This window comes from Python bivittatus, unplaced genomic scaffold, assembly GCF_059951505.1.
Source record: "Python bivittatus isolate LINGU-HERP-01145 unplaced genomic scaffold, Pbiv_v1 ctg000020_np1212, whole genome shotgun sequence".
Taxonomy (NCBI): Eukaryota; Metazoa; Chordata; class Lepidosauria; order Squamata; family Pythonidae; genus Python; species Python bivittatus.
In genome coordinates this window covers 84,568,207-84,592,623 of record NW_028277030.1, presented here as the reverse complement: position 1 = coordinate 84,592,623, position 24,417 = coordinate 84,568,207, and the positions used below count along the sequence as shown (strand labels likewise).

Here is a 24,417-nt window from a genome sequence, read left to right as displayed (position 1 = left end):
TCCCCTATGTGATTCACAGTTCCAGTCCATGAGTTTAATGAGCACAGAGGATACATTAGTTCTAATTCACATATCTGCATAGAATCCTGTCAACTTTTTTGAATTGATTTTATGGTAGTTGTATGACAAATTGATAGATGTAATCAAGAAAACGAAAACTCCGTATGGATAGATGTTCTGTTTCACTGTGTGCCTATTAATAACTTCACTGCAAGATAATTCTTAACTGGACTGATGAGTAGATTCTAGCTTCCTTGTGAGATGAAGTATGCTTTCAACTGACTAGTCTATATCCGTTAATAGACACACACACACATATACACACACACTCACACACACACATACATAAATGCTTATACACATATATGCATACTGTACATACAGTTCAAGAGCACCGATGATAAAGAGCTTAAATCAAATGTTATTTAAACAGTTGCCTTAACGAAATACTGCTTTGCGTGGCATCTGACCTTAGTTGTGAAGGTATCACTAATGATGTGCTAGTTCTCAAGGATGTATCAGCATGCTGCAGCTAACACCCAATAGTATCGCTCACTCCAGTGCTGGCACACTTTGACTACTGAGTGCAAAAATCTGTCACTAAAAAGAACCTAAAGAGATGTGGAAGCAAACCTAGCAGCATCGTTTACTTTAATATGGAAATTTAATCCATATACGCTCAGAGAACAAGTGCTTTTGAAAAAGATCCTATAATATTTTGAGGTATATTGTGTGATTTGTTTCATTCTGGAAATTGCTACTGTCTTACTGGCGTTTCTTTTACACTTTTAAAGTGAAAAGGTTGGATTAGGGTCAGGATACGATTTGTATATTCCTAAATGCACTTTGCAACTGTGCTAAATCCTGGTAAGTCAGAGACTGGGGTTTGGTCTGTACTGGAAGGAGCTGCACTTCTTCTGAAAAAGCAGGTTGCAGACTTGGTCTGACATGCTTCTTGATCCTGAGGTCTCAGGATCTTTAGGGGGTGCCAAGGGCCAGAAAGACAATTGTGCAATTGCATCTCATGCCCCAAAGCCATGTACTTATTCTTGAATTAATCTGATCTGGCAATATTTATTCATGATTTGGCTACATCATGGTAGTAGAGTGCTGCAGTGTGTGGTATTGAAGAAAAGTAAGAGTATCCAGAAGCTTCAGTGGATAGAAATTGCAGTAGTAAGGCTGCTCCCTTGTGCAGAGTATTGTAATCACATCACCCCTGTAATGAAACCGTGTTGGGGGTCAATTGTCTTCTGGACTCCAGCGTTTTAATCTTTTAAAATGGTAAATGGCTTGGGGCATGGCTATCCTGGGAACTGTCTTTCTCATTATGAACCAGGTTAGATATCTCTTCTTCTTTAACTTTTAGAAAAATGTAAATCATGATCTTTTGAAAATATTTTAGCAGGGATGTTAATAATTTATTAATTAGCTTTCACATGTTTTGGTGTTCTTTTGGCTGACAGACTTCATTTTTCAATTGGAAGATGCAGTTATAAGCATAGTAAAGGTGTCTTTCCATTCTCCAAAAAGAGACTGGCGAGCTCTTATATGAATCTCTTGAGCATCCTCTCTTTGTTCCCCTCTTTTCCAGGCTCCCATTCTGAACTGGCTCACTTTGCATGTCCTCATCTTGCCTTTCATCTCTTAACTCTGTTATCTCCCTCCTCTTTTTCAGCTTTAATTCTTCCTTCCTTTCTTATCCCTGAAAAATTCTGGCTAGAGTTTTTTAACCCTCTAACTTGTTTCCCTCTTTCCTTCAGATTTCCTTGAACTCCAAACTTGGCTTCAGGTTATTATTATTTTTTTTTTCATGAACTCCAGCAAATATGACTGTAATTCAGTCCAGTCTGTTTGGGGAGTTTCAAATTATTTTCCTAAGCTTAGTAGGAGAGCATGTTTCTTTTATTTTTCTTGTGCCTCCTGATACCACCTCTTGCTCTTCCTCAAGCCCTTCCCTGGTCCTCTTCTGTTCCTGCTGAAAATATATTGCTTCACTTCTCCCATTCTTTGAAAGGGCTCTTTGGGGCCCCTAGTTTGCAGCCTGCTTTTCTTCTTGCCTTTTGTTTCTGGAAACTCAGTTTTGCTCACCATCTTCATTACCCTTATTCCCAATCTGTTTTTCTACTATCGAACCTTCCCAAAGTCTAAGTCTCTGTCCCTCATTGTTTTACCAACTTTTTCAACTGGATGGTTTATCATAATATTTTCTTTCTTTTTGAAAATACCATTAAATACACAGCTCTGGAAACCTTTTGTCTCAAGTTGTGTTGCTTCCCTTGTTAGATGTTGATGTTTCTTCAAAACTACTAGAATAATTTTCATTTTCAGTTACTGAAATCCTCATTCAGAACTTAGGCATCTCATGCCTTGATTACAGCATTCTTAATTTTCCTGTTGGTAATATACTATATTCTGCAATTAACATACTTGAGGTTAAGCTTGGGCTGTTATTAGATGTGGGCTTTTGGGGATTAGAATCAATAAATCTATGCATTTTCTTTAGTTCTATTTGTAAACCATGTGTGAGTCTGAGAGGAAAGAACAGAAGTTTATTGTTTACAAAGTAAGTGTAAAATAGAAGTGTAAAATACATGTGCCACAGGTTCGGGAAGAGTGATATCTGTCCTCTCTTTGTTCAGCTGGGTTGTGCTTAAATTAAACAACCTGTTGTAACGCAGATGTTTGTAGTGGCGCATGCTTGGGTAGAATCAGGGTGCAGCAACTTTGTGACTTACAGGAACCTTAGATTTGTGAACTAAGGTGTTTGGAAAACTATTTCCAATTAATTTAAACTTTGCAAAGGTTGCTGGTTTTTTAACAAATGAAGTAGCTTCCTTCTAGGAGTTCCAAATTACAAATTTTAAATTTTGAAAATGTGTAAATGGGCCTGGATCAAATTAGCTACATAGCTGTAACTTTTCTGCAAGTCTGATACTGATAGATTGTTTTAATAGCAGTTTTTGTGACATTTTCCTGAAATGGAAACAAATTTATATTGATAGGTGTCACTGTTTTGAAATAATGAGTCCTCCTGCAGCATTGTTTGGTTTATTCTTCCTTCCTAATTTATGATTAAGTTGTTTGCCATGGGTTTTCCAGAGTGCCGAAAGATCCATTCAGTTGGCCATTGAATGAACTGTATTTATATCCATGTGGGATGGCACCAGGGGGGAGTAGCATTGACTCACAGGTTATATTCATAAGGTCTAAGAGGAGAACTGAAAGGCATCTCATCTCTTTGCATACATGTATGACATATTTATGAATCCTTTTTATTTCCTTTGCTGCTACTTCTTTGTAACTTCGCCTGCAGTTCTTGAAATGCTGATGATGTTTCATTCTAAGTCCGTGCATGTTTGGCTGTCATGCACTTCTAAACCACATTTCCAGAATCCTGCAAACAGAAGAAAGGAATTCTGCAGGGATCTTTGTTTGTTTGCTTTTGAAACTCCCATTTAGCATGTTCCCCAGTAACGTGAGCAGTAATATAGCAATAAAGTGAAAGTGGGAAATCTGGTATTTCCCAGAAGTTGTGGTACAAATGTCAATTACTCCCACTTGTGTTTTCTCTGAGGGTTGTGAATAACTGGGTGGAGCCTTATCTATATCCCAGAGCCCCAAACCTCTTACTTGGAAGATCTCAGTTTAGGAAAGGTTGTTTTCAGTAAATCAATGTATTTAAGTATATCCTTTATTAATGTTAGCAATTTTCCTCCATGAAAAAGAAAGGCTAGTATTAATTTTAATCCTACTTTTGCTTCCATTTGTTTTGTGTTTTTATCAATTATTTTGTGTTGGGCTATAATGAAATAATAATTATTAGTAATTTAAAAATTGAGGACTGTATGCAATGGTCTTCATTTGCTGGTGGACATATCTGGTGGGACAGATTTTCTTCCTATGCCACTCTCCTACATCCATTTCAGATCTGACCTGGATAATTTGGTAACACTAAAGAAGGTTTGCAGTTAAAAGGAAAAGACAGGGAAGTCTTCTTACCTGAGTAGCATTGGATGCAGTCTATTAAAAAAAATCCATTTGAAAATATATTTTGAATGTTAAATCTGTGTGCAGATCCTGTGTATAAATCTCTTCCAAAACGCATTGATAGAAAAAGAGTCAATGCTTAGTAGAGTATGCAGTTCCCTTGATTAAGAGGGAAAGTGGGGTAGTCAAGATTATGCTAACATTGTTTGAGTTCTTCATACTATGGAAACAAATATATAGTAACCAACTAAATTGATGGGGTGCAGTGCATTATATAAACTATGTTTTATCCTAATGCTCATAAAATTAGACTGAATACTTTTACTTGTGAGGAGACTATTCATTTTTTCTATTATTATTTTTAATTGAAGGGGTTAAACAATTTTGTTTTCTCTTAATGAATTATTTCTTTGCTACTAGATGAATTCATTTTACTCCAGTTTTCTACAAGGTAAAGAGTAAAAATTAATCATGCCTTGTTCTCCTCCTAATTTTCATGGTAGGCCACATATCTTCAGTTGCAGTCTGTGGATATTTGCCAGCCATCAACTCATATGAAAATGAAGATGAAAAGCCAACAACAAATGGAGCAAATGTTTCCCAAGGTAGGAGAAGGGGGGGAAAAAAAAAAAACAGGCCTTCCTACCATTTGAAACAACTGGCTTACGGCTGGTGAAAGATGTCAGGACAGTTAACATTTTGCCGCTGTATAAAATATTCTTTGACCTTTCCAAAAAGCATCAATCCTAAGAGACCATTCATAATTTTGCCATGACCACAAATTTAGAATTGTATGAAGGACTCTGAATGCTGAAAATATGTGCAAGGTCAGCTAATAATTTGGGCCATTTTCTTCTCTTTCCTCTGATTTGAATTCTGTTTAAATCAGTAATTGAATAATAAAAGTTTTCTGTTGAAAACTGCTACCTATATAGACTTTGAATTCCTGTCTATATTTAGGATTTTCTGTCTTTCAAAGCAGGACTCTTTCATTTCTCAACTTTGCCACATTTTGGCCTCTCACTGATCCCCGTCAGGTCACGTGGCTCAACAAGTGACTTCCCATAAAGAATGAAAGAAAAGAGGGCTTCTGGGGCAATATTTTGTTCACTTTGCCTCAAGATATTTCCCAGGCGAATATGTGTGTATACTTGTTGCCTGAGGTTATTCATATGAAACTGCAGTATTTGAATGGCTAGGTTAAGGCCGTACTAGAATAAAAATACTAGAATGTTTTATAATACCTGAATAGTGAGCTATATGTCAAAGCTACACAATATGTTTTGTAGTAATTAACTTGGCAGTTAACAACAGGAATTGGGGAGAAATAATTTAGGAATGTGGTTCTTTCAAATACGCAGCAAACATTCCAGACACTCTTTGAAAACATTCACACCGAAGCTCCAATAGTAGTAAGGGTGGAAAAGTTAGATCAGTTATACCCAAATGGGGTGGTTGTCCACATAGACATGCAATTAACTATATTGTATGTTGTGTAGTTAGCTGTGCATTAGTGTAAAACATAGTCTACAATGCAGATTAGCATGATAGGTTGTACAATACCTGTACCCTTGTTGAAATGGGTTCAGAGTAGTGTTGGTAATACAGGTGGCCCTGATCATTGACAATCACTTTATGTATAGTTTGTATATCGGTGGTTGATAAGTGGAGATTAGATCTCACTATACATGTGCAAAATGGCAGGTGGACTTTTATGCATACATAAAGTACATAATTTAGGATTAGATCATCTGCACATTTGCTCTTCCTCACTCAATTGTGGTTGTTCCCTTTGGGGCCTCATTGCGAGGCTTCCTCACAGCATCTGGACTTTTTCAGGGCAACTTGCTCTGCCAGTGATGGAGGAAGTAACCCTGCTTTTGGCATGTGGCTTACACTGGCTTCTCTGTCCCTTCCATCTCTCTCACAGTCTTGGTATGCAACTGATTCTAGCTTTGCAACTAAGAAGCCCCTCCACCAAACCTCGAAAATGCTGCACATAGCAGAGAGCAGTAGAAGCCTCATGGCATAAATCTTTCACCACCAGCTGAATGAGCTGCTCTGAAGATGATGGAAGTGCTCTTAAGGAAGCCATTTGGAACCTCCTGCCACTGCAACTGAATATGAAAGAAGGAGGAGCAGATATATTGTACAGACAACCGCTGTGGGAGGAACAGGGAGGAAGTGTTCATGAAACAAAGAAGATGACCCATGTGTTCCAGAAACTAACCCCAATTCCCAAAGTCTCACAGTCTCATCACTCACAGTTTTGCTATCTACAGTTTTAGGCTGGAATGGAATCCCTGAAAATAACAACTGTAACTAGGTCTTTAGGTACAAAACTGTTTCAAGTTAAATAGAACATGTTACAAACTTTATTTAGTCTCATATTGTGATAGAGTAAAATGGGTAAGTATGAACCTTCCAGGTACAGTGGGGCAAAAAAGTATTTAGTCAGCCACCAATTGTGCAAGTTCTCCCACTTAAAAAGATGAGAGAGGCCTGTAATTTTCATCATAGGTATACCTCAACTATGAGAGACAAAATGGGGGAAAAAATCCAGAAAATCACATTGTCTGATTTTTAAAGAATTTATTTGCAAATCATGGTGGAAAATAAGTATTTGGTCACCTACAAACAAGCAAGATGTCTGGCTCTCACAGACCTGTAACTACTTCTTTAAGAGGCTCCTCTGTCCTCCACTCGTTACCTGTAGTAATGGCACCTGTTTGACCTTGTTATCAGTATAAAAGACACCTGTCCACAACCTCAAACAGTCACACTCCAAACTCCACTATGGCTAAGACCAAAAGAGCTGCTGAAGGACACCAGAAACAAAATTGTAGACCTGCACCAGGCTGGGAAGACTGAATCTGCAATAGGCAAGCAGCTTGGTGTGAAGAAATCAACTGTGGGAGCAATAATTAGAAAATGGAAGACATATAAGACCACTGATAATCTCCCTTGATCTGGGGCTCCATGCAAGATCTCACCTGTGGGGTCAAAATGATCACAAGAATGGTGAGCAAAAATCCCAGAACCACACGGGGGGACCTAGTGAATGACCTGCAGAGAGCTGGGACCAAAGTAACAAAGGCTACTATCAGTAACACACTATGCTGCCAGGGACTCAAATCCTGCAGTGCCAGATGTGTCCCCCTGCTTAAGCCAGTACATGTCTGGGCCCATCTGAAGTTTGCTAGAGAGCATTTGGATGATCCAGAAGAGGATTGGGAGAATGTCATATGGTCAGATGAAACCAAAGTAGAGCATTTTGGTCTAAACTCAACTCGTTGTGTTTGGAGGAGAGAGAATGCTGAGTTGCATCCAAAGAACACCATACCTACTGTGAAGCATGGGGGTAGAAACATCATGCTTTGGGGCTGTTTTTCTGCAAAGGGACCACGACAACTGATCTGTGTGAAAGAAAGAATGAATGGGGCCATGTATTGTGAGATTTTGAGTGAACATCTCCTTCCATCAGCAAGGGCATTGAAGATGAAATGTGGCTGGGTCTTTCAGCATGACAATGATCCCAAACACACCGCCCAGGCAATGAAGGAGTGGCTTCGTAAGAAGCATTTCAAGGTCCTGGAGTGGCCTAGCCAGTCTCCAGATCTCAACCCCATGGAAAACCTTTGGAGGGAGTTGAAAGTCCGTGTTGCCCAGCGATAGCCCCAAAACATCACTGCTCTAGAGATCTGCATGGAGGAATGGGCCAAAATACCAGCAATAGTGTGTGAAAATCTTGTGAAGACTTACAGAAAACGTTTGACCTCTGTCATTGCCAACAAAGGATATATAACAAAGTGTTGAGATGAACTTTTGATATTGACCAAATACTTACTTTCCACCATGATTTGCAAATAAATTCTTTAAAAATCAGACAATGTGATTTTCTGGATTTTTTTCCCCATTTTGTCTCTCATAGTTGAGGTATACCTATGATGAAAATTACAGGCCTCTCTTATCTTTTTAAGTGGGAGAACTTGCACAATTGGTGGCTAACTAAATACTTTTTTGCCCCACTGTAATTGTTTTCTAGATCTATTCTTTACTTCCTCCACATTTAAACTTTCTTCAGTTAAAATATATGCTGTTCTTACGGTGTGTCAGTTTAAGTAATCTAAACAAATATAACTGTGTGTCCCTTCATACACCAATAGCAGGAGATGCTGGGATAAATGGGGGACCTCACTGGATAGTATCATTCCATAATGGTTTGCTATGAAGATAATATGTGTGCATTTCTAATATGGGCAATGCACAGCTGTTTATGTCTTCTGGCTTCTTTATTTATTATGTTTAGAACTATTTTTAAGAGCATCTTTAGACTCTGTTGTGAAATCATAAAGTGGGCAGGACCCAAATAAGATCAGAAACAAGCAGGGGGAAAAAAAACAAAAACAAATGAAGAGCTTATGAGTGAAAATTTATGGGTCTGTATATAGTCACATTTGTTAAAAGGTGGGGGAACATTGCCAAGCCCTTTCTCAAATGAATTAGCACCAGCTTTACAAGATTTGGAAATTAGTGTGGAAGTATGATGATTTCTATAATTGCTTCCAAGAATCTGAGCTGGTACAAATATGCCTTTAGCGTTTAGAACGAACTCTTTCATACCACAGTTCATGCAGGGCTATGTACTGTAATGAAGCTATGCATGTGATCTAAATCCCAATTCACAGCCTTGTAATTATGTCATTGGCAAGATGTTGTAAGCTGCTCAGAGCATGTAAATTCTGCAGCCCACCAGACAGCTAAGCATTTGATCAGTGGTGGCGAACAGGCCGCAGAGATATCCAGTGGGAAGTGGGTAATCCTCACTAGTCAGGCTTAGTGGGAGATGCATTTTGAATTAAGAGTAGACTGTTTTAGTGAAGGTGAGGAAAATGTCATTCCATTGATAAATGACTTGGGAGAGAGAGCAGGGAGTATATTATACTTTCCCTCCATAGAGCCAGCATATATATACTATGGCCAATATTCTCAACCTAAACCTGATGTCCTGCTAATGTGTTGGGTCAACTCCCATAATGCCTAGTCCTATTGGTTTTTGGCCATGCTGGCTGGGCACCATGGGAGTTGAAATCCAATATAGCTGCACAGTGTAAGTTGAAGAACTTTGTGAGGCAAAACTTTGGGCAGCAGGTGTCACAACTAACATACTGGGGAAGGGCAAGAACTACAGTGGGTGGGACAATGATACAAATTGCACCCCACTGGTGGGTGATGCTGGGGAAGAAATTGATACTTGTTTTTTAAATGGTGTTAAACTTACTGTAGGACTTACACTGCAGTTTTCAGATGTTTCTTGTCTCAAAGAAGCTCAGAACCTAGCGCTGTTCTTTTTTTCATTGCATTACATTGAGATAGTATTACAAAGATTCATCTTTAGGTAGGACAAGTAAAGATTTTAAGCAACCTTCAGTGTTTCTAATGTCTACCCTGTAGGCTTTTTAAACGATCAGGCACAACTGCATTTTATTTTATAAAAACTTATTATCTGACATAATGTTTGAAATTATTTTAAATGTCTGGGTTTTTAATGATTAGTTTAGAGGAACATACTAGCAAGGTGACATCAGGCTAATTTAGTTCAGTATGCCATCCGCAGCAATATTAGGTGTAAGTCAGGAATATTTTTTTCAGTATGAATAAAATACAACCATCCTAGCTGAATGATGGTTGCTACCTCTCCTTAAAAGCAAAGTCTCTAGTTAATCATGGCTAATATATTCCATTGGTTTCATGAAGGCATGCAGTGCAATCATTTTTTACTTGCAAGATAACTTTTATTGTCTGCAATGTGGCTTAGTGACTAATAAGTGGGTTTTCAACTGCAGCTGTTGCTTCCTTCTTTTAATCCATATCTGGAAGATACAGAGAGGAAAATTTGAATCTTCCTATCCAACATGCAACCCAGATCTGGATTCATTGCGCTTACATGACAGTGAATGAAAAAGCAAGAGGACTAGCTGAATAGTAGAGCATTTATAGCAATGAATACTCCTGACCCTAATTTTTTGCTAGGCCAGGAGCAAGGTGCGTGATGTCTGCAGAACAGGAGATTTTTGTTTGCCTTCCTCCATTCATCAACCAATCTAAGCAGTAATGGAGTTGACACTGAATGAAGCTTTTGCAGAGTGAAGTTATCAAGAAAATAAAAGCCTTTGGTGCCGTGTGTCTCCACTTCAGTATCTAATTAAAGCCTCGAAGTTTTCAAACATTGTGTAAGGTGCCACCATTTTAGTACAGAGTCCTTGCCCTGAAAAACCAGCCCCTTTGCAGTGGGGAGAAGCAGCCCAGCCTAGAGTATCTGACCAAACAGAAAGAAGTGGGCATAGATCTCTTTCTTTAGCAGCCCAGCATGGGGTGTCAGAGAAATCATTAGCAGGCTCATCCTGTGCTTTTCCCTTTCCTACACCTGCATTCCACGAACCCTCTGCTGTCACTTTATGGAGCAGGAGGAGGCAGGTTTGACGCCATGAAACTCAGGGTAGGTTGACAGCTGCAGAGAGACAGACAGTAAAATGTAAAGAGGAGGAAGGCGAGGGATCACCTTTGAAGTCAAAGAAGAATGACTTTGACCACTTCCTCCTTTAATTAGTTGTCTCAGGTACATTAAGATATCTGTCACAAGTCAGCCTTTTTACAGGAAAAAATGGCACAATGCAGAAGGGTGTTTTTCCCTCCTCTTTTTCTTTGTGCATGGAAACTTTTTCCACATTAGTTAGAGACCGAGGGAAATTGAGACTGAGGGAAACTTTTCAAGCAGCTTTTTCCTGGCTAAAAACTAACTGCATTAATCATGCGCAAAGAATATTGATGCAATGTTTACAAAGTAAAGTTGGAATCACCTAGATTCCTAGGCAGGAAATCCAGAGTTAAAGAGTTTCTAAGGCAACAATAACTTTCCATAGTCTGCCTTTGCAGTAAATTATTCGTTCATACGGTATTAACTTTCTACCAAATTTGAGCTTTTGAATTATTCAGAAAGATGGGGTGGGAAATTGGGTAAGTTTTTAAATCTCCTCTGTTCCATTCCATAGCTAGTTCCATTTTGCACTGATTTTGTACTGAAGAGGAGAAAATTGGCCGAATTCTTTTTGAAAGGTTGAAAAATAAATGCATTTTTAAAAATGAAGTGCAATTGCAAACCAAAAGCCTTTTAGAGACCCTTTTAAAATTGATGTAACACTAGACAACATATGCTACTTTAAAACGGTATAAATTGAAGTTTAAATATCTTTTCCATTGATATTTTATCAATATTTTATAATGACACTGATCATCCAGATAGGGCACAACTGAGCTACAGCAAAGTACTTTTGTGTTGATTCTAGAGAAAGAAAGTTAAGTGTTTGCTCCACTTTCATATCAGAGGAGATGGATTTAGTTGTGCCAGTTGGGAGCATATTTTAAAAATACAACAAAAAGTTAAATCTCTAAGCAGAATTCTACATATTTCAAAAAGAGATTTGAGATGTTTTTTTTAAAAAGTGGCCAACCAGTTTTGAAACATGGTGAAAAAAAATAAGATTCTTCAATGGCTCCTATAATCCAAATGGAAGTGTGACCTCCAAAACATCACCCCTGAGCTATGAACAAAGCACTTTTTATTTATCTAAGAGCATGTTTGATACAAACCTAAATAGTAGATTATTGTATTTAAAACATTTACCAGGGACCTGCAGACCTGGTTCACTATTTAGATCAGCTTGCAAACTATTAAAACAATGGTTTAAGAGAACTAATGGTTGAATGGCATCAAGGATGTCCAGAGGGTGGGGTTCAAAAGGTTAACTTTTGTGATGCCCACAAAAAACGATTGTGGCTGCTATCTTCACTTTTTTTACACCTTCCCCCACACGGACATCCTTGAGCGGCATGCTACGGGCCACACTCCAAAAAGTGAGCGAGTTTAGAAAAAAATAAGGGAGGGGAAATGACACAAGATTTAATTCAGTGTTAATTCTACTTAATGCAGTTTAAAATGTTCTCTATGCATTTAATAATTTGTCTTGCTGCATTAAAAATTACAATTTTACCACAACTCTGGAGATCTCCCCCAGTGCTTTGGGGGAGATGTACAAGAGTGAGTGGTCTCAGGCAGTACATTGGCTGGGAATCTGTGACTGAAAAACCTTATTGCAAACTTTGGCCTGGCTTCAGGATGTCAAGCCCTGTTCTCTGGCCGAAAGGCAAACTATAAACTCAAGGGTGTTTATTTAATCTATGACTTTATGCGCCTAGCTTAAATATTCCAGGTCTGTGCAAGTAAGAAAGAATAAGACTGGGATTCTATTCATAGTCTAGTTTATTATGAACTACGGAGCTGCTTTATTTCAATGGGAGAGAGAAACATCTCCAAATCTTTTGTACTGAATTTAATGGGGCAAAGTTCTTCCCTCTTCTTCCTCCTCTGCAGCTTTTGCAACCTGCACTGATGTTATGATACATTGGAATTTTTAATGAAAGAACATAGATAATGAGGTAGGATTAAGGTCATGCTAACAAATAGTTACTGGTTGACCTGGCCCCAGAACATCAACAAATGGAAGATGGAAGTGGTATAGGTGGGGAATTAAAGACTATTTTAATTGATATATATATATATATATATATATATATATATATATATATAGTAGTGTGTGTGTGTGTCTGTGTGTGTGTGTCTGTTGCTTTGATGTGTTGTGCAATCGTCTTCTCTATCATTCTTGCAAAAACAAAAATGAGGAATTGTTCTTAAGTTTATCATTTCATTGAAATAGAGGCCTGGGGCCTTCAGCAGTCCCAGCCGGCTGCCACCACTGCCCCCAGGCCTCTACTTCAGCCCCAGCACTGCTGGTGTCGCCATTGCCACTGAGAAGTGCTGCCTCAAGCCAGCCTGCCAGCGCCCCAGTGCAAAGCCACAGTTGCCCCACCCCCATGGTGCGAAGCCCCAGCGCCAAGCCCTAGCCCTAACCTTAGCTGCCCGGCACTCTGCTGGCCCTGCTGCCCCCAGCTGACCTTCGCCATCTTCTTCCTCCTAGAAGTGTACAACAAGTAGCCCACACTTACTGACCACTTGTTCAGTGACCTTTCAAAGTTGCGACAGTGCTAAACCAGTGGTACTTATGATGGGTCCCCCAACTTGCGGCCATCCCAGTACCCCTGCGGTCTCGTGATTACTATCTGGGTGCCAAGGAATACCATGGTGCAGGGCAGCCAAAAGGGCAAAGATGGCGGGGGGAGATAGGTGGGTGGGGGAAGTTCAAGAGGCAGTCTTAGTTTTACCAAGGTTTATTGAGGCTTGGGGCTGGAAGGGACCAAGCTGGGAGCAGCCTGGATGAGGGCGGGTCCTTGCCTAATGACCAGGTGGGATTTGCCTAACAACCGTAATGGGGACTGTTAGGATTGTCATCGCTAAGCAATGTGGTCATGTGACATCGCACTTTATGACCACATTGCTTAGTGACAGAAGTTTTAGTCCCAATTACCATTGTTAACCGAGGACTACCTGTATCCCTAAAAAGAAAGCGTAATATTCAGCAATTTGTGTGTTTGTTGATCTTCTGTAATTTGTGTGGTAATTCTGGGAGCTGTAGCCCAACATGTCTAGAAGGTGCCTGATTGGAGAAGGCTGATTTAGATCAATGTATTATGTCCTACAAACTGAGTTTTTAAGGGCCAATTGTAGCTGGTGATGCAAGGCTACGGTCTGGACTAGGGGCCTGATTCTAGATCAGGACTCTGCATCTGTTTTGTCTTCCAAATTAAAGTGATGGAATTAAGTACTGTACTCATAAAAACCACCAATTAGTATAATGTGATGTTTGTCCTCCTGAGTCAATGGTCTGAATATTTTCCATTTCCACTTTGGAACACAAAAAACATTCAAATAAATAAGGTTTATAAAATGTTCACTATGAAAATATTCAACAAATAAAGCATGAAATTTGTTGTTTACTGTAAATGCCCATTTTCATTTCTGCAAAAATAAGTAATGCCAGCCCTTCAACACCAGAAAAAAGTCTAGTGTGGAGTTATCAAACCATAAAGTTGTATTAAATGCTGTAGAAGGCCAGAACATGTATCACTGGGCAGTGGTTTTTATTCCTTTGATCATTATTGTGCCATGTGATGAGTTTTTATACTGTAATAAAGTAATGCTAATAGAGTCCATAGCTATATTTATATGTTACAGAGAATAACCTGTCTTAAGGTTTATTGAAATTTCATAGGAATCTTTAAAATCTCTCCCCCTCCCCTTCTGCAGTTCCTGCTTTCTGATGTGCAGAAAAAGCATTGTGAGCCATTGAAATCTCAGCAGGTGGTGTGTTCTTCAGCTGCTCTTCACCAGGTTTGCATCCTCCCACCCCCATCCTTCTATCCCCAAATTGGAACTGTGGGATGGAAGTGGCTATGTGTGTGTGTATGCATGTGTACGGGCGGGGGACGGTGGGATTACTTATTTTTATTCTTCACCGGGAGAGAATCTGAAGTGTTACGGTATGAAGAAGAATTTCTGAAGATTCAAGATCAAGCTGAGAGCTGAAAGGGAAGTACTGCCTTTTATTATGATAATTCTGTAATGAAGGCTTGGTAGAAGGCGTCTGCACAATGGGGCTAGGCTACTGTGCCATCAGCTCCTCCCTGCCACAGGGATTCACAAGTCTTCTTTACTTAAGGTGATTAGGGAACTACAAAGTCAAGGGGAGGGGTAGGTTTCACTCTCTTATCTGAAGCTCTTGGGGCTTAACTGCTTTTTCAAACTAGCTGCTCCCTCTAAGATGCCCCATCTTTGAGCTGGGCATAGTACCATTAAAACTTTGCTAAGAAGAGCCCAAAATAGTGTCCTGCAACCATCCTTAAACCTACCTTTAGTTGGGGTCTTTCAGGACTGATGAAAACGGGATGCAACAATTGATACTATTGAGCTCTTGCCTAAAGTCAAAATAAAGCTCTGCTTGTAAAGAAGGCCAAGGGTCACTGCATTTTGGAGAAAGGTGGTTTTAGGAAGGTATCCTTAATCATACAGAGGCTGGCTCCAGGTCTGTGTCAACATTGCCTTTATTTCAAAATGCCATTTCCCACTTGCATTTTACTCCAGGGCCCTGGGCTGCAGAAGGGTGCAATCAAGCTTCCCAATCAATTATGCAGACCAGAGTGAGATTGTTGGTTATCTCCCTGTTAGGGCTGTAAACCTTGGCTTACATTGGCTACCTTTTTCAGGTCTTTTGAAATCTTTTTAATGGATTTTTTAAAGCTTTTTTCAAATCAGCACTTTTTTACATAGAACAGGAAAAGCAGATAAATCTGCTACCACAAAAGTAAGAATCCACTATCATATTTGTTATGAAAGCATGCTCACAATTTTGTTCAAATTGATAATTTTACAGGGTCTGGATGAATCAGCCATAATGTATTTTTATGCTAAGTTTATTAATGACTTTAGAGACAACAGCAAATTGCATTTATTTTTCTTTATTTAAAGTTTTATCAGATGGTCTGGCCATTTTTTCTTCATTAAATTGTATGGTAATAACATGACCATGTACTTAACAAGGACAGAACAGAACTTGGAAGGTGCTGGGACCAGATTAAGCATTTTCCTCTGTTGCTTAGCTTAATGGAATATATAACATGCCCGTCTTTATGAACCTTCTGATCAATATTAATGTGAAATAGCCTAATAAGAGTTACATAAGGATGTGTTTGCTGTGGGATGAAATGAAATATTAGGGGGAATTCTAAAAGGTGATCTATTTTGATTAGTATTTACTTAAACCATCATTTATTAGTAGGTCATTGATACACTAAATATGCTTCAAACAGTGTTGTCATAGCTTTTTATGTTAGAATATTGAAAAAAAATGGGAAAAAAGGAAAACATGTATTTGAAACACTACTTTAGAATATTCATTACATCACACATTTATATTGTATTCCTTATAATACTGTAAGGAGGGCCAATACTTTATTACTCTCTCAGTGCACATGGCAGCCAAAGTTGGCTTCCTTCTGGGTATCCAGCTAATCTACATCTGAAGTAAGAGTTCAACTGGACTCATGAAAGTATTGATATACTTTAAGCAATATATTGAGATACTATAATCCATACAAACTCTTATATATTTAATGTATACAAAAAAACTCTCTCAAATTAGTTATTAGTTATTAGTTATTGAACTAGTCATTGCTTAATTTGATCGTGCTAGAACATGAAAATAAAATTTAAAATATACCGGTTAAAGAAATGGACTGAAAGTAAGAGGATGAAATTGAATATGGACATATGCATTTTTCTTCATTTAGAAAAAATAATATTGAATGCACAGATGTAAGATGGGTAAATACCTGGCTTGGTAATAGTAGTTGTGAAAAAGATCTTGGAACAGTAGCTGATTACAAATTGATGATGAGCTAGCAGTATTATGTGCTGAAATGTATTTTTGATTGCATCAACAGAACTATAATTTCTAAATCATAGGAAGTAATCATTCTACTTTATTCTTCTCTGGTCAGGCCCCAATTTTTTAGTACAGTTATGGGCACCACACTTGAAGAAAGATTCATAGAAATTGGAACAGTTTTAGAGAAGGGTAATGAAAATAATCAGGGGATCAGAAACCAAGTCTTGTGGAGAGAGTCTGACAGAACTAGAAATGTTTAGTCTTTGGAAAAGGTGACTGGTGCTGGTAGGAATGTGAGAGTTAGAAACTGAAAGGATGTCACCTAGAAGAAGGTTAAACTTACTGTCTTTGGTTCTAGAGTGCAGGACTTGGTTACAGGAAGGCAGATGCCAGTTGAATGTTAGAAAGAGCTTCCAAACAGTAAGTGTTACAGTGGTATCAGGTACACAGGGAATAGTCAGGGACTTTTATTCATTGGATGTGTTCCAACAGAAACTGGATTGGAATGCTTTCATATGAATGCCCAGTGATTGTGCAAAAAGGTCTAAATTGTATGTGTGTGGGGGTCTTGAGCAGTCAGCAGGACAATAAGGTGAATACGAACACTTTGAAATTCTCTATATTAGTGTCTTCTTAGTACCCTGTCTTCCTTCTAATAAGTGGCATTAAGATAAAGCCAGGGTTCCAGAAACAAACAGGCAGATAAGCATAAATCTGACTTTTTTTTTAATTGACAGAAGGAATCGCATAAAAGAAGGAAACATGAAATGCATCTTCACTGCTTGCATCATTTGTATTACTTTTCCCTTATTAACACAGCACTATCCAAGAGGTGAGTTATAATAAGCAGCATTATAAAAATTAGAGAAACACTAAGTTCACTTTGCTCTGTTTAATATAAAAATTCATTGCTGACTTTTGCAATCTGATATGCAAAGTGTTTTAACAGTGTAGCTGAAGGTTTGAAGAAAAATAGGTATCTTATGCTGGAACAGGTGGAAGGAAAAGAAAAAGACAATGAGCAGCATCAAGGTGGGTGGACTCAATTATAGTCGCCATGGGTGCACCATTGGAAGACCTGAAGGACCGCGATGTGGACAGGTCATCTTGGAGAAAATTGTCACTAAGAGTCAACACCAACCTGATGGCACATAATAATGTTTAAGTACTTAAATATCTTAAATGAGTTTTGCATTCATTGGGACCCCATCTGGTTAGACCTGGTCTAAAAGGTTTCCCAGTGAGAGTTGGTCAAGTAACATCAGGTTTTTGCCCCACCTTGGAACCAGCGAGAAGATCACTATAACCCGATTGCTGAAGTACATCTCTGCACTTTCAAAATTAGCGGGAGGAACACTGTGTCTTGTCATGCCCACAAAATGTGGGTCTCATCATGTTCAGCAGATAGTGGCTGTGATAAATGAAGATGCAGAAGCCTACAAATTAGCCCTAACAAATTTAATAAAGCTGAATTGCAAGACTATGAAATGAAACATTTGTATGCTGAGGCTTTTATCCTTTTGGAGAGTGGGAGAAAATAATGGATTTGACTGTATTAATGTATTTAATTCTGTTTTTTAAAAAAAGATGTGAAACACATACCAAAATCATGCTTAGAAAAGCACCGTAGTCTTTGAAATGAATAAAAATGTTATCGGGTGGTAGTATTAAGTTACAGTTGTTTTCTGTACATTATATGCCATATTATAATTTGACCTATTCTACATTTATTCATTAGTATAGCTATGAAGGGTCTCATTTTATAGTTTTTGGCTTTCCTTGCATGAACCTGAAGGAAGAATTATATGACGTATTGATTTAATCATGCCAGCTATATTTAATATCATGTCTTCAGGACTTGAAAAGGGCAGTTTGAAATATCTTTCCAGGACAAGAAAATATTTCATAATGGGGAGAATGAGTAGTGCCTTAAAATAAGAATGGATTATAAATTAATTATAAACAGCATTGTAACAGTGCTAGAATAATAATGCTTCTGATTTGTTTCATTTGTAATACATTAGTTTTAGATGAAATTTACCCCCTTTGGAGTATCAAGAACCTAATCAGAATTCTTAAAAAAAAAAGTGAAATGTTAAAGCTTTTTTTTTTTTGCATTGCATTAGTTATGTTTTCAGGATTCTTTAATACAAAAGATGGTGCCAAAGAGCTATTTAAGAAAATGTATAGAAGTGCCTTCTACTGCTAGCACTGAGATTCTTTGCCAATCTCAAATGTACCAACAGCAATCTTTGGTGTCCTTATTATCCTGGAAGAATTGCTACTGAAGCAAGTTAGCAAGTCTCTGATCCTTTAAAGAGGTGCAAGCTGCTTCTCAATTTGTTTTGTTTTTGGTTACTGTTGGAACAGGCTTCTAAAGCAAAATGGCCAGTTTTCAGATGTCAGGACAGAGCAAAGTGTCCATGATCTGGTTAGTATCAATCCTGTTCTCTCTGTGTTAAGTTTTACATGAGAAGATGTTTCCCATAAGCATGCTGTAGATTATCATTACTGTACGTGCTCCTGGATTATGTTTTTTTTTTATTGTGGAACCGTTTTTAATGTTAAATTAAATGTAACGGTATGGTTTAGAAAATTATACACAACAATAAAATGACAGTTTAATAATTGAGATGCTTCAAATCCAGAATTTAGTTTTGAATGTTCAAATGCTTACCCTTGTTTATATGCTAAGAGGAAGATAAGGATGCTGATTTCTAATGGAAGTCAAGCTAGAGCTCCCACCAGATGGTCTTGACTACACAATTCTTTGTCATTGGCCATGCTTTCTGGAAGTCATGATATTTTAAATTCAAGGCTACATGTATATTTTCCAATCATGGCAATGTGATCAATTATTCCAGGATAGCAGACAACTATAGTTTGTATTTCAGTACCCATCACATTTTGAAAGTTTTGTTCAAGGGTAAAAATGATGACTTGCAGTATGTGAGTTTTGAAAGAGATCTAGAAAAATGCCTGGAACATAGTACCAGCAACAATAAATAAACTAGGTACCCATAGAAGCCTCCCTAAAACTTCATTTTTCTGCAAATGTAACATTTCTTGCAGGAATATGACCAGTATGATTTACTTATTGTTATGGGTTTTAAAACCTACTTTACCTGGTTTTTGTATATTATACTTTTTCATGGTTTTGGGTCTTTTTTACATCTTCCTATGGATGATGTCTTTTGGATGAGTAATAAAAAATGAGCAGTAAAAACGAGCAGTAAAAAGCTAGCATTCATTTACTTTTTGTTTTGCGCATTGCATAAACTCATTGACAAAGAAAATCAAAACACAAATATTTCCCATAAAATTGCTACAGCGGGACCCACAATTAAAATATGTATCAAATATACTAAGCAGAACTGTGTTAAATATTCAAGTTCACTTTTAATAAGCTGGAATTGTTTCAAAATGATTTTTTGGGGAAATAACCTTTGTTTTAATTATTTTAAGATGGAGTATTTGTTTCCAAATTCTCGAAAACATTCTGGAGTGAAATGCAATAAAAGGATAATAGAAGAAAACACAATTCCATGTTTAATTCGTGCAAAGCAGCAAGAAATACATCAGAAAAACTCTCCCAAAGTGCTCAGAATTCCAAAAGAAAAGAAAATGTTGAAGCAAGAGAAGCATGTTGATGCGTAAGTATTTTTGTCTTTAAGGCTGATGACTGGCCACATCTGTTAGTGGACCAAGTGGATGTGCTCCTCATTCTCCAGTATAAAATTTGGTAGAGGCAAAATTCAGTACAGTAATCCTTTTATAGAATTATACTCCGTTTGTAAGGCTTAATGCGAAGCAGTATTCATCCATCTGTATTGTTTTAAGAGAATCATCATTGATGAAGATGCTGGATTTCACATAGTAGTGATTTGTTTATGAAGCTGAATAAAATTACCTAATTTTTAAAATGTTTTTTACTTTCATGCTCTAATGAAAACTTCAAATAAGATGCAAAACTATCAGTAAGACAGAGCCTAATAGTTGTTATTTCCCCTCAGCTGGAAATTCTAAAGTTTATATTTTGTTGACTTCAATATCCATTACTGTTTGCTGATTGATTTTAGCTTTTTGAGTATATAAGCAGCTTATTATGTAAAAACAGGATCTCTAGAACACAAAATCTCAGTGTGTCTATCACAGTTAATTTATACCATGACACCATGATAAATGGATGATAATTGAAGATATAATTACTAATAATGCTATTGTTTTCCGGTTATTTTGTTTGTTTGCCTGACAGGGTTGAAGATCAGAAATCATCTGCTGTTGGCCAGCAGGACATTACTGCTATGCCTTTAACTCTGGAAGATGTTGCCCTTTACCATCCTGTAATGGTAGGTTTTTCCTTTTTAATTTCTTTCTCGTTTTTTATTATTGTGTCAATAATTCACAGGCTTGCCAATGGCATCTGATGGCTCCCAGTGAGACAACTTTTCTAAGCTGGTGGCCACCTTGATCCTTTGAGAGCATATAGTGGATTTTCTCATAAATAGTTACTCCTAGGCTTGTCTATTCATGAAATAGCTGCTCTGGTAGACACTAATAATCAAATAACACCCATTTACAAAATAGAAAACAGGTGAGGCTGCTTCCTGATCTAGTACCATCCTTAGATGCTTCCTACTACCTCATCTTATCTTTGGCGGGGGGGGGGGGGGGACGTTCCTGACCAGTAGATACATTTTCAAACCAAATACTGGGCAGCAGCCAGCCACCTTTTTTAAAATAATTTTTTAAGAATGCCCATAGGCAATATTTTAAATTTGGCTCTATTTTAAAATTATTTTTTAGAAATAAAATGAGCAAGGGGATTGGTAGACACCAAGGGAAATATTTGCAGGTTATCTGCTGCCTAGAGATATTTGAGTAGGGGACATATAACTGATGGTAAATAAACAAACATCATCCACTGGCAGCTGAGCTAACATCTGTGAGAGCCCAGGTTGTATAGTGGTTAAGAGGTTGAGCTACAGATAGAGAAATCCACTTTCAACTTCCCCTTCATTCCTGGAAACAAACTGGGTGACTTTGGGCCTCTCACTCTCTCTCAGCCCAAGCTCAGCCCCAGCCAATTACTGCTGGAAAAAAGCTTGAGGAGGAAATGCTCTTCTGCCCTTGGGGTAAAGGCAAGACATAAATGTAGCAATAAATAAATAAGTAAATATTCACTGTCTGCTGTCTGGCCATAGCTAGCTAGACAAGGAGCCAAGATGCTGGAAAAAACCCTCTGCCTCTACATCAGCTCAGTTATTGTTCTCCTCCAGCCAGTCAGCCAGCCAAGGGAGGAAGGCATGAAAGAGAAAGAGAAATATTACAGAGGAATAACACATTATAGAAATGGTATCGATGTGGCAGATATGGTTTCAGGGACTGTGGTGAATCGGGAAAGGGGGATTGGAAATGAAAAGAGGTAAAGATTACTACTCTATAACAGGAATAAAGAAAGTAGCCATAATGGGTGTCTCTTAAACAATTAAATAAAACTGTAAAAAGCCAGTCAGTCTGATATTGATATCTGGAAAGATTCTAAATATTTCACAAAACAATTGATCTGAAAGCACCTTGAAACCCACACAGCATTTACCAGAAGTGAGCATGGATATGTCAAGAATAAGTCTTATCAGACTAATCTTTCATTTTTTTATTGGATAACTTCTTTATTAAATTACTGGGATGCTTTGGCCATAATATATTTTGATTTGATAAAAGGACATTCTTATTAGCTAATGAGTTAAGGGTAGCATGGCATTGCTTATTAAATGTAGCCATATATGACTTGAAGTACATACTTGAGGAGAATGTTCTTCAATTGCTCATCAACCTGGAGTAAGGTGGGATATCACAGGACATGGTTTGCAGCCCTATAGTGTATTTTTGTTCATGATTTGGATTAAGAGATAAAGAGCTAATGCTCGCAAGAATTGGCTAATGCTCTAGAAAACAGGGACAAATGTAAAATGATCGTAACAGGTTAGAAAAATAAGCTGAAAATAACATAATGAAATTTATCAGTGACAGATGAAATGTTCTTCACTTAAAATATACCTAAATGCACAGGTGAAGTGTACATTACCAGATTTAATTTGGCAATTGTAAATGTGTAAAATAAACTTGTGCTGGAGTTGATCACAATCCAAGCATGAGCCAACCACATAATATGGCTACAAAAAGAAAAAGAAAAAAAAGAATGCACATTTAAAATAAATCAGTAAAAAGATAGTTTTCAAATTATGGGAATAGTCATTCACTTTATTCTTCCTTGATTAGATCCTACCTTAAATGCTGTGTTCAGTTCTGGGCACCATATTTTAAAACAGATCCAAAGAACACTAAAAGTTATTATGGGACTGGAAGCTAAATTCTATGAGAAAAGGTTATGAGAGCTGAATGGGAGTAGTCTTGAGAAAAGAAAATAAAGGAGTTCCATAACAGCACTCTCCAAGTTCCTAAAAAGGTGCCATGCAAAAGAATGCCTTGTCTTTTGCTCTACTGTCCATGGAATAGTGGTCTAGGATTCTGTAAAATACGTGTGTGGTACAACACACCTTTGTTTCACCTGTGGAATTCTAATTAATATTGCAAGTGCTGTACTGGCATTGTGAAATAGCTATCGCTTAAACTAATATTATTTATGTATATACTGATCTGTTGGCTGTTAAGTAGATTAAATAGAGGAAATATCTATTGATGTACTAAAATCTTTTTACTATTTTTAGGAAGCCAAGCAAGTAGGCAAATATTGGATAAACTATGCTGGCAAAAATTCCTTCAACCATGAAATATATTAAGTACAGATAAGGTCCTGTGAAAACATTTTATGGATTATTTTGATCAACGTTAGTCATACGTGTATGTGCACTGTATCCTTCTTAAACCGCCCTTTTCATTATAATCAATTTTCTCTAAATATGACTTTTTGATATACATTCATTCTTACCAACTGTGAACAGTTTCACATTTTTAATTGTTGTGTTGCTCTCATAAGTATTGCTCAGGTCTCCAAGAGCATCACTATGGCTCTTTATATTTTCCAGTAAACATATTTCAAATAAATTCCATTTTGTGCAAGCTGATACTCTAACTCATATTTCCATGAATGAAGAGGAAGAAGAATCCTTGAATGATTGTGTTTTCTTGACTGCTCCTAAATATGCTTTCTTGCCAGTATGTCCACATACTAAGGATTGTCTATCAGAGATTCTTTCAGCTCTGACTGAGGTCATTGCCTTCTCCACATCTACGCAAGAGGTGATGAAAAACATACCAGGCTGGCTGAAATGCATGCTTCATAAGCACTATGTGGCCTTTTTCACTGAAGCTGATAGTTTCTGAACAGGGAGGAGTTTTCAGCACTCAGCAAACTGTTCAGAAGTACCTTTCAGGTTATCTGCTCTCGAACCCAGGTCTGCTGGGTAGCTGTAGCATGGGGGGGGGGGGTTACATGATGGAAGCCAGAGTGGCAGGAAAAGGGAGGGGAGGAGTTGGACTGGGGTCACTCTTTGCTCCTATGCCTATTCTTGGATTTCTGAAAGCTAATATGAGTTGAAGAGGACCTTGCAGACTACAAACTCTCTACTTTTCCTTTCTATAACTCATAAACAAAAGAGGAGGGGGTTTGGATGATGGATTAGACCTCTTCTTCACATATCGTTCCTGTAACTAATTGCCTGTTCTTGCCTGTCTACTATTTCAACATTCTAAATTAACGTTAGTCCAGCTCCTCAGAGAGCTACCGCAGAACTGGCTTATACCAATCTTCAGTGTGGTCCATAGATACTATAATCCCCATCAGACCCACATCTAACATTGGCAATAGTGATTGAAGATTATGGAACTTGTATTGATATGTATGTTCCACATGATTATCCACATTCCTCTTATCACCACAACTGGCTCTTCTGTAAACTTCATAGATAATAGATCAATTCCCATCTACAGAGAAATCAGCTAAGCTTTCTTGAATAGTTGATCGGAATGAAGTCTGATGACTGTGTTATAAGAAAAATCCACTCTT

At 37.8% G+C, this 24,417-nt stretch overlaps 1 protein-coding gene across 12 annotated transcripts in view; it reads left to right on the top strand.

Annotated features, from left to right (window-relative positions):
* Positions 1-24,417, top strand: part of LOC103050235 (uncharacterized) — a 71,738-nt gene that overhangs the window by 34,137 nt on the left and 13,184 nt on the right. For 6 of the 12 annotated variants that reach the window (XM_088142943.1, XM_088142977.1, XM_088142975.1 and 3 more), the window contains 8 exons: positions 4,494-4,595; positions 14,252-14,335; positions 17,126-17,220; positions 18,759-18,819; positions 19,854-20,041; positions 20,644-20,737; positions 23,120-23,263; positions 23,569-23,651. In XM_088142943.1, coding sequence (XP_087999069.1) covers positions 4,494-4,595; positions 14,252-14,335; positions 17,126-17,220; positions 18,759-18,819; positions 19,854-20,041; positions 20,644-20,737; positions 23,120-23,191 — 696 coding nt within the window. In that variant the 3' untranslated portion in view covers positions 23,192-23,263; positions 23,569-23,651. The other 6 variants (XM_088142970.1, XM_088142962.1, XM_088142966.1 and 3 more) reach the window with 5 other exon arrangements.